Below are 11,147 nucleotides of genomic sequence, written 5' to 3' on the forward strand. Positions count from 1 at the left end.
TTCTTATAAAAGACAGCATATTGCATTGGGACCAATCTTTGCAACCTCATTTTAATTTATTACCTCTTTAAAGATCCTATGTCCAAATACAATCACATCTGCGGGACTGTGATTAGGACTTGACATATGAACAGCCCCAGAACACAAAGCATGAATACAGAGGTTTATTATAGCTCTCTCTCTCTCTCTTTTTTTTTTATTTTTTGGTAATAGAAAATTTATAAGTGCCCATTAATAGGATAATAGGGAAGTAAATTATTGGTGTATTAATACCAAAGCATGCTATACCGTAGTATGAAGAATGAAAGTTCATTATGTCATATTGCTAAATGGAAAACACTTAAGCCAACAATGCTTACCAATAATGTATACTATGCTGCCATAGACACACATTTAAATGCAACAAAATTTCTAAGAGGCATATTTCTAGAGACATTCTGATGTTTAAAAACGTATAGAAACATGTATACAATATGTAACAAACTAAAACAGCTCGATTGGAGTACAGTGGTAGGGTGGAGTAGAATGTTTGGAACTTTGTACAATGTTTGAATATCTTACAACTTAGTGCTTTGTGTCTTTCTTACATAATTAAAAATTTAAAAGCTCAGATCGGCCATTTAAAACTCGTGTAATTTGAAAGCATCTCTGTCCAGACTCTTCTAAAATAAGAAGCAAACAAACAAACGATTCAACCTTGAAATGCATTCGTCAGATCCTACAGTATCGAGTTAAAAATCAGATGTAATTCTGAAACTGTCTTAATGAAAAGTAATGCTTTTTTAAAACAAGGCTTATTGGCGTTGCAGAGATGACGGTGATCCCGAAAGCTGGTTGAACGCAATTCTCCAACAGCAAAGCAGCGGGCCCAGAGCATCGTGACCTCCTGCAAAGGCGGAACTACCTGCCCCCCGCTTCCAGGTAGGAAAGCTCCCCGGGGCCCAGGCAGCTCCCAGAGCTTCCACCTCCAGGTCCGTCCGCGGGCCACAGCGGAAGCCCCGCGAGGCGCTGCCCGGGGCACCCGGAGGTCCCGGGGCTGGAGGACCCGGCCTGCGCGTCAGGGAGGAAGGCCAGGCCTCCGCGAGCAAAGGAGCCGGCGGCGCCCTGCGACCCAGCTGGGGCACTGCCCCATCAGGACCGCGGAGGGACCCTGGGGGCGGGGCCAAGATGGCGCGGGGCGGGGGCGGGGCTTCTGGAGGCGGGCACGAGGCGGGGCCTGATAGGCCGGCGCGGGGCGGGGGCGGGGCTTCTGGAGGCGGGCACGAGGCGGGGCCTGGTAGGCCGGCGCGGGACGGGGGCGGGGCTTCTGGAGGCCGGCACGAGGCGGGGCCTGGTAGGCCGGCGCGGGGCGGAGGCGGGGCTTCTGGAGGCGGGCACGAGGCGGGGCCTGGTAGGCCGGCGCGGGGCGGAGGCGGGGCTTCTGGAGGCGGGCACGAGGCGGGGCCTGGTAGGCCGGCGCGGGGCGGGGGCGGGGCTTCTGGAGGTGGGCACGAGGCGGAGCCTGATAGGCCGGCGCGGGGCGGGGGCGGGGCTTCTGGAGGCGGGCACGAGGCGGAGCCTGATAGGCCGGCGCGGGGCGGGGGCGGGGCTTCTGGAGGCGGGCACGAGGCGGGGCCTGGTAGGCCGGCGCGGGGCGGGGCTTCTGGAGGCGGGCACGAGGCGGAGCCTGGTAGGCCGGTGCGGGACGGGGGCGGGGCTTCTGGGGGCGGGCACGAGGCGGGGCCTGGTAGGCCGGCGCGGGCCTGGGAGGGGGGCTTGGGGGCGGAGCATCTGGAAGCGGGCACACGGCAGGGCCTGGAGCGGCGGGGCCTGGGCCGGGGGCGGGGCCCGGGCCGGGGCGGGGGCGGGGTCCGGCGGCGCGCGCACCACGGGCCTCTGCGGCGGCGCGGCGAAGATGGCGGCCTGCGGCTGGGTGCGCGCGGCCCTGGTCCTCCTGTGCGCCTCTGACCTGCTGCTGCCGCCGCTGCCGCCCAGGGCCTGCGCTGCCGAGGGCGCGGCCGGGACGCCGGGCGAGGCCAGCCCGCCTTCGCGGAAGAAGAAGAAGGACATTCGCGACTACAACGATGCGGACATGGCACGCCTTCTGGAGCAGTGGGAGGTCCGCGCGCGCACAGCCTCGGGCCCCCGCGTCCTCGGCCCGGGCCTGGGTGGCCCCGGGTCCCTCCGCTCCCCGGCCGGGCTCCCGCCGACCCCCGGCCCCTCGCGCCCCCACACCCGCTGTCTCCTGGGCCCCTGGCGGCCTCTGCCCGGGCCAGGCGTCCTTGATGGCCGCCGCGCTCGCACCGCCGCCGACCCCCGGGCCACCCCTTGCGGGGCCTCGCGGGGCCTCGCGGGGCCCGAGCCGGCCCCTCACTCCTCTGCCCTTCGGTGCCCGGGCCGCCCCGGCGCGGCCCTGGTGGTGGTCCCTGGGCCCGGCGCGTGGGGAGGGAGGCCTTTGCCCTCGGCGCAGGAACGGAGGGAGGGGGTGGGGAACGAGGGTCATCTTCACGCGAGGGCCCGCTCAGCCTTAGTCGCTGCCCCCTCTTCTCGGTCAGTACCAAATCGGACTTCTCATTTTGGTGTGTTCCCTGCTGAGAGTTTTGCATTTTGGGGGGTGAGGGGGTGGTGGAAGCAAAGGCTTCTGGTGGCTCGCAGGAAACTCCACATTTCCTTTAAAGGAGCGGAGACTTGTTTTTGTGAGAGTAACTTTTTGGTTCGTTATTTGAATGCACTGGAGTGTGTAATAAGCTTTTTAGATAAGGTTCAACAAACGACAACACGTCGCACCTCTTTCCCCTGCAAAGGCGGTTGCATTGCCCTGGCTGGTTTGCATAGCTAGTGGAGTGGACTCAGAAACGGCTGCTCACTCACTGTGTAATCTTGGGCAAGTCCTGTTTCCTCTCTAGGCCTCAGGTTTCTTATCTGCAGAATGAGGGGTTTTTTGGGGTTTTTTTGTTTTTTTTTTTTTCATTTTTTACTGGATGATTCCTTCCCACGTTTGATGTCTTATTTGTGGGCATCCCTGTGCATAGACATGTTTGATAGAGCCTTTCAGATGTGAGTTTAAAGTACCACCTGATGGGTAGACTAGAAGAAAGCAGACTTGTACTTTCTTATCTATCTGCCCCTGATGGAAGGATGGGGTGGATTTGCGTGTGCGCACTTCTGACAGAGAGGGAACTCCAGGCAGCATTTCCTTCCCCCCTTTACTGTCTTCCTATCTCCCATCTCTTTATGGACTTGAGCGAATGAAGATTTTGATCCCCTAAAGTAAGAACACTATCTCTTGAGGAAATCCTACCCTGGAAATACTAAGAGGTAGCTAGACAGAGAGGGGTGCTGTGGCGATAGCAAGGGATCCCGCCCTCAGGAACAGTAGGTACAAGTAACCATAAATACGAAGTAGGATTGCTGAGTTCAGTAAACAATGAAGAAAGTGTTGTAGGACTTTCAAAAGGTCTCAGGGTGGAAATGGCATTTTAGATACACAAGAGGGGTGTGGGAGTGTTGCCACAGGAGCTGAGAGTGGGGCACGTGGGAACCAAGCAGAATGGTGCAGACAGGAACAGTCTAGGCTTTGGACTTCGGCTGCCTGGCCTCAGACCACTTGTGAGTTTGGGCTACTGAAGAACCTGTCAGTACTTCAGTTTTTTGAACTGCAAGATAGAGGCCTTAGTAGTACCCACCTCAGAGTAGTTCAAGGATTAGTTGTGATCCTAGAAAGAACCTAGGATAGCAACTCTGATTGGAAGCCACTAATATGAATTAGTTAGGTTAGCTGGAAAAGCTACCTTGGAAGCCAAGTAGTGAGGGGTAATGGTGGGAAGGTTGATGGGACCGGGTGGTGCTGGCCCTTGAATGCTCTGGGGTCAGCCCTTTATTTAGAAGGCAATACGCAATCACTGACGGGTTTGCAAAGTTCCATGACCCAAGTACTAGGATACTGGAATGTTTATGTGTGGTCATCCATACCTTAACGTGGAAACGTGCGCTCACTCTCGTCTCCCTATCTGTGTGCAGACATACCTTTATAGCTGAGAGCGTGTCAGTGTAATTGTCTGCTGGATGAAGCTCAAAGCTGTAGGATCAGAGTGAAAGGGAGAGATTGTATGTCCAACTTGGTGGCTGGTGGATTGTGTCACCAGGCAGGAGATAGCATGATGTGCTGAAAGGGTGGGTTTTGAACAAGCTTTACTGCTTGGTAACTGTGTGACCCCATTTTTCTTAGCCATAAAGCCAGAAACATCCCCCCTTGTGGGGTGCTGTGCAGACCTGCAAGCTAATGTTTGCAGACACTCCACAAACGTGAGCACCCTTCCGGGGTGCTTCAGTGTTTTATCCGTGGGAAAGCTTTCCTGCGGGTAACAGTACTTCTCCCCCAGTGTTGATCCCTAAATCCATCCTCCACCTCCTTTCCACCAGTGTGAGAATCCCTGTGCCAGGGAGAGGCCTGCCCCACGTGTGTGAGGTGGGGATAGTGAAAGGGAACTCTTTCCTCCGTGTCAGACTTAATGCTGAGTCCCAACCCGTGTAGGAAAGCCAAAGGCAGTTCTTTGATTACACCTTTACAGTAGGGGTGGGTGGGGCAGATTCCAGAGCCAGAAATGTGGGTTTGCTCTTCAGTGTCACCGTTGCTGGCATGTAACCTTCAGTGGGTTGTCTTCTCTGAGCCCTACTAACCCCATGTTCAGTGGGGGCCTTGTAGGGCCATCCTGAAGCTTGCGCACCCTAGGTGCTGTGTATGTGCTAGCTAGTGTTATCAAGGAAGAGGGAGCAAGAAAAAGATGCAGGAAGGGGAGTTCAGCTTTGTGATTCCTAAATCTGACTAGCAGCCCTGGGGGAGTGAGGGAGCCAGCTGAAAATGCCTAGAGGTATTTCCACTCCCTGTCTAGGGAGTGTCCTGGGGAGTGCCGGACACCTGGTGGACAGACCCTGGCGGACGGAGGTAGGGGCTTGATTGCCCCTGCCTGGAGGAAGCAATAACCACAGGTCAGGTTCCCCAGAGAACTAGCAGAGACTAGGTAGAGCTGGACTGGCACCCACAGGGGCACTACCCTGCCCCTCCCCCTTTTTTGGAAACTGAAACAGACTCAAAAGCCTATGCCATGGAAATTAAAGTTGCTTGGAACAATCCTTATCCTCGCCTCATGCACTAGACTTACGATTATTTAATAACTGTTTCATTAAATGCTGTCGGTGACCTACTGAGTTAATTTCATGACCTTTAGTGAAATCAGTTTGAAAAAGTAGAGTAGAAGGAAGTCAGAGAGCCTGTGAATTTGGCGACCAGGCGGTCCTGTGTGATTTTGAGAGTGTGACTTGCCTAGTTGGTTGGAGGTCTGATTACTGGGGCCAGCACGCCTTTATGTCATCGAGTCCCCCAGACTCTAGGGGGGGAAGATGCTGTCCCCTTCTCCATCATAGGTGAGGAAAGGGGATTTCCAAGATCCTGTGACAGAACAGCACGTGCCCCCAACTGCAGATCGCCATCAGCTCACAAAGCAAAATATGAAAGAAGTGGGTCGGTTGGGAGGGTGGCAGAGCTGAGAAGTATGTCGTGTGGGGTCACACTGCTGGGGGTCACCTAGCTCTGCTTTTCTTTTTATGGATGAAGGAGCAGGCCCAGGGGAGTAAGGAGTCCTATCCAAGGTCACCCAGGTGGTCAGATGGAGCTACCCGAGGTCCCAGATCTCATGTAAATGGGGATCGCCTCTAAGCACTGCAGTACAATTCTGTTGTGCTTCACCTTTTGTTAAAACCATTTTAAAGGTACGTTACCATTGACGTCCTCTATGATTCGGCAAGACAACCACCTAAGAGTGAGATGGGGCTCTTTGTTTCATTTTAAGTTAGTCATTCTTCTGGTTTTTTGATAACAGCTTTGTTGAGAGAGAATTCACTTGCTATATGATTCAACCGTTTCTTTAAAGTGCACATTTCAGTGGTGTATTCAGAGGGTCGTGCAGCCATCACCACTCAATTTTAGAATGTTTTCATCACCCCAAAAATAAAATCTTGTCTCCCTTCCCTTCTTCTCCCAATCCTCCAGCCAGGCCCACCCAGGCAGCCACTCATCTCTGTTTTGTGCTAGACATCTCCTACCAGTGGCCCTTGTATAGCATGGTCTCCTATGTGTGGCTTCCATCACTTAAGATATTGTTTTCAGGGACCATCTATGAGTACTTCATTTCTTTTTGTAGCTGGAATTATTAGTCTTTTCTCTGAGGAACTCTGCTTTTTAAATATTTTCATTTATCATCTACCTACCTACCTTCATGCCCTGGCTGCACCAGTGAGGCGCCTCAGCCTCCCCTGCTCTTCTTCTCCCTTTGGAACCCGTTGGGTGTTGGCGTCTGCCTGCCTACCTATGAAAAATCATGTGTTCCTCTGCTTGCCTGCCAGTTCCAGCCTAATACAGGGAGTATTCTTCCCCTTTCCACAGTTAGCACTCCCGTCACCAAAGTGTAGAACCAGATGTCATTATCCTTAATATATTTACTTCTTCACGCAAGGCTAGAATTCACAGATGGTAGTTTGAAAATTGCTAGTTCCCACCACTACAAAAACCCAGCCTACTAACTAGAATTGAGTATTTGTTGGTGGTTCTTATTGTTTAGTTGACGTTGATATATGTGAAATGCAGATTTTAAGTGTAGGGTGCTGTGAGCTTTGACAAATGGATACATTGGTGTCGTCCACACTGTCATCAAGATAGCATTCCCATGACCTCAGAAAGTTCCCCTGTGTCCCTCCCTTCTCATTCAGCCCCCCAGGGGCCAGCACTGTTCTGATTTCTGTCATCCTAGGTTAGTTTTGTTTGATCCTGAACTTTAAATAGCAGGCTTATAGTACATCTGATTTCATGCCTGGCTTCTGGCATTCAGTCTTCTCTTTCTGATGTTTGGAGCTCATCCTCAGTGTTTTGTCTTTATTGCTGTGTCTCAGCTCATTGTAAGACCACATTGTTAGAATCTGCCGTGTGGGGTAGATTGTTCCAGAGGGAACATCACACATGGGCTCTCACATCCTGGTGACCCGAGTGATCGGTGCTGAGTCCTGCTGGCGACTTGGGCTTCGCCTGAAGGTCAAGGGGAGGAGGACAGCCCCTGGGTCTCCCTGGTCCTGCGAGAACTTTGGTCACTTGCTCGCAACTGCGAGCATGCACAGCTGTTCAGCCTGTGCTGCCACCGAGCACGTTCTGATGATGCGCATGCTCTGTGTTCTCTTCTCTCATAGAAGGATGACGACATAGAGGAAGGGGACCTCCCAGAGCACAAAAGACCCTCGGCACCTATCGACTTTTCACAGATAGATCCAGGCAGGCCCGAGAGCATCCTGAAGATGACCAAGAAGGGGAAGACGCTCATGATGTTCGTCACTGTGTCAGGCAGCCCCACGGAGAAGGAGACAGAAGAGATCACCAGCCTCTGGCAGGGCAGTCTTTTCAATGCCAACTACGACGTTCAGAGGTAGTCGGAGGCTGTGCTGGGGCTTCTTCTGCACCACCATGGCCTGTCCTTTCTGGCAGGACCCACCTCCAGCCCTGGACCGTTCCTGTCCTGGATTTCCTCTTTGTATTTCTCTCTCTCTCTCTCTCTCTCTCTCTCTCTCTCTCTTTTTAAATTTTATTTATTCATGAGAGACACAGACAGAGAAAGAGGCAGAGACACAGGCAGAGGGAGAAGCAGGCTCACTGCAGGAGCCCAACATGGGACTCGATCCCAGGACTCCGGGCCAAAAAGGCAGGTGCTCAACTGCTGAGCCACCCAGGGATCCCTCTCTCTCTCTTTTTAAGAAGAGCATTTATTATTGGTCGGAGTCAGTAAGCTTTTTTTTTTTTCTTTAATATTTGATCGTAAAGTTTTACTTATCTTGAACTTTCTTTGGTTTGAGTATAGTGGACACACAATGGTACATTCATTTCGGGTACACAATGTGGCAATTCATCAGCTCTGCATGCTCTGCCCTTGGCGTGTGTGGCTCTCGTCTGTCACCACACAACGTTGTGACATGCCTGTGACTCTGGCACTACCTGTTATTTTATCTGAGTGAGATGGGATAGGTTAGCCTCTGTGGGGCAATGAGTCACAGCCTGACCGTGTCCCCTAAGAAGCTCCTGCTTCCCAGGGGGTCCCTCCGTGCATGCAGCATTTAGACGCAGTCTTGGAGCCTGCCGCTGATTAGGGGAAGGGGTGCCGAACTCGCAGCTCAGCGCAGCCCTCAGGCGCAATGCTAAGGAATATTCTTTCTTTTCAGTAATGGTCTTGAGATTTAGATTCTTCAAGGAAATAGTTTAGGAAGTAGAAGAGTGATGAAAAATAGAAAGGAACACTTAGTACCTGTGATGGCGTGATGCTTTCATCTGCTTGAGCAGACACAGAGGGGAACAGGTAGAGTCAGAGCCCCCGCTGCGCTCATAGGGTGGGGTGACCCTCAGTGTCAGGGCCTTCGTGCCCTAGCTGCACCAGTGGGGCGCCTCAGCTCATAGTTTTCAGCTTTTGTCAGCAGAAGCCTTAGCAAATGAAACCTTCACCGGGCGCCTCAGGATGCGGAACACATTCAAGGGCAGCCACCTCCTGCCTCCACAGCAGCAGCCCCAGGGTGGCTCCTCAGCACCCTTGGTGATGCTGCTGTCCCAGCACGGGCATCCACGACACACAGCCCAGGCTCCGTTACTCTGTGACTTAAGCTGAGATGCTAAATCATTTAATCAGCTAGTGTTTTTGAACATTAGTGTCAATAGCTACTAGACCTTGGAAAATAGAGTTTTTTGTTCTGTGTTCATGTCAGATTTGGAAGGGATGGTTTTCTCTAGTTACATGCCGCAGGATGGCTATGACCTGTTAGCACTTTACTGCTGTGTTCTGACCGTATGATTGCTTGTCTCTTCAAGGTTCATTGTGGGATCAGACCGTGCCATCTTCATGCTTCGTGATGGGAGCTACGCCTGGGAGATTAAGGACTTTCTGGTGAGCCAAGACAGGTGTGCGGATGTCACCCTGGAGGGGCAGGTGTACCCTGGCAAGGGAGGAGGAAGCCAAGAGAAAAATAAAACAAAGCAGGAGAAGGGCAAGAAGAAGAAGGAGGGAGTCCCGAAGTCTCGGGCTGCCAAGGTTGTGCAGGAAGACAATCGAGCTGGGAATAAGCGAGAGGAGCTGTGACCGGGCCACTGTGACCCTTCAGAGGAGTCTTTGGGATGGCCAGCTCCCCGGGCAGGCAGGGACGCGGCCACTACTCGCTGAGGAAATCTGCTTTCTTCCAGAAAGGCTCTGCCATATGACCAGTTTGTGGTCCACATAAGAATTACTGTCTAAAAGGCGTCAAGTGTGAAAACGCAGGTCTCTTAGTTCCCGTTGGACAATGATACGTTCACGTTTACGATAAAATCACTGTAAAGGGAACCCTGACTGTTGCTTTTACCGTTTCAATCTGAGGGAGTCACTGACTCTGGTGTCCCCACTCCTTGCCATGCCGGCCCTGACCCAGGGGCTTGCTGTATCCATGCTTCCTTAGTTTCTGTTAACTGAAGGGCTGCCACGTTCTGATCAGAGACTCCAGGCAGGACCAGGCTCCTTGGGCTACAGACATGGTTTCTGGGACTGTGAAGTGAAGCCCTCCAAGGGAGCACTGCATGGAGCTCTGTTGTCTAAGTGTGCAGTCAGGACGCCGGGATGTGTGACCCCACGTCTGTGCAGAAAGAATCCTGTAGCTCGAAAATCCGAAGTGTTTACTCTGATCCTGACAGGGATTCTCGGTACCTGTCGATGTTGTGCGTTCTGTAACATTCGGGAGTTGGGCAGCTGTGCTGGTGTCGAGGGTTCGAGCGTGCCATTTCATGTGCCGATGTTGGAGGGTGGGAACAGGGGTCAGAGTGGACAGGAAACTCAGTGACCTCATTCATCCCTAAACATTTTTCTTTGATGAAGTGCCTAAATCTGTGGTGTTTTTGTACGGTACTAACATGACGTGCCACCTGTTTGTGTCGGATTTTGCTGTTCACGGACCTACTCTGAGTAAGACTTTACTTGCAGAATTTATATGCAAGTGTCATTTTTAGGAACTAAAATTATTTGTATGAAACTTCCATTGTGATTTTAACAAATTAAAAATAGCACATGTACGTGGTTAGAAATGTTACTGCTGAGGGAAGGTACAAAATGACATGTGTGCCTACCCCCTGCCACTGCCTCCTCTTGGGGGAAGCTCCTGTAGATTTGTTTCCAGGAGGGAAAAAAAAATTCACTTAGCTTCTCGTGATGTGTCTGTTCGTCCTTATTTGGCAGCTACGCAGAGGTCTCCCGGATGAGCCAGGCCCTCTCCTCCTCAGGTCTACACTGCAGGATGCATGTTCCCCCTGCCATCCCCCCATCTAGGCTACCCTCACTGCAGGACTGAAGGGCACCAGGCCGGTCAGAGCTAGCCCGGGGTGAGTGTGCTTGAGTCACCTTGGGAGGAGGAGGGCTTGGTCTCTCCTACACCTTTTTTTTTTTTTAAGATTTTACTTGGGACACCTGGGTGGCTCAGTGGTTTAATGCTTGCCTTTGGCCCAGAGTGTATTCCTGGAGTCCCAGGATCCAGTCCCACGTCAGGCTGCCTACGTGGAGCCTGCTTCTCCCTCTGCCTATGTCTCTGCCTCTCTCTCTCTCCCTCTCTCTCTCTCTCTCTCATAAATAAATCTTTAAAAAAGTAAAATAAATATTTTACTTATTTATTCGTGAGAGACGAGAGAGACAGACACAGGCAGAGGGAGAAGCAGGCTCCCTGTGGGAGCCCGAGGTGGGACTCGATTCCAGGACACCGGGATCACAACCTGAGCCAAAGGCAGATGCTCAACCACTGAGCCACCCAGTCACCCTCTCCTACCCCTTTTGAACAGGGGACATGAGGCTAGAGCTGTGGCCACCTTGCCCCATCCTGACAAGGGCTGTCTCAGCCCCTGAATCCAGCCACAGGTGAAGCCATGCCCACCATGCCTAGTGGCTTCCAGTTTTTACCTCGGGCATTTGCTGGCTCTCTGTCACCTGTAGGTGAAGCAGAGCAACTATTCTGATTGGATCACAGGGAATGTACTTTTCACACCGTATACCTGTGCTTCCACAGTCTTTTCACATCCAGACGTACTGACCTCCGTGCTTCCTACACAGTGTATGGCTGTGTCAGTCGTTGAG

General features: G+C 52.5%; 1 protein-coding gene across 1 annotated transcript; it reads left to right on the forward strand.

Annotated features, from left to right (window-relative positions):
• The first annotated feature begins 1,840 nt into the window (after positions 1-1,840).
• On the forward strand, positions 1,841-10,232 carry MESD (mesoderm development LRP chaperone). Its single transcript, XM_072737472.1, has 3 exons — positions 1,841-2,098; positions 7,216-7,448; positions 8,873-10,232. Exons 1-3 carry the CDS (start codon positions 1,895-1,897, stop codon positions 9,138-9,140), a joined length of 705 nt encoding a protein of 234 aa, XP_072593573.1. The 5' UTR covers positions 1,841-1,894; the 3' UTR covers positions 9,141-10,232.
• Positions 10,233-11,147: the final 915 nt, after the last annotated feature.

This window comes from Vulpes vulpes, chromosome 14 (assembly GCF_048418805.1).
Source record: "Vulpes vulpes isolate BD-2025 chromosome 14, VulVul3, whole genome shotgun sequence".
Classification (NCBI taxonomy): Eukaryota; Metazoa; Chordata; class Mammalia; order Carnivora; family Canidae; genus Vulpes; species Vulpes vulpes.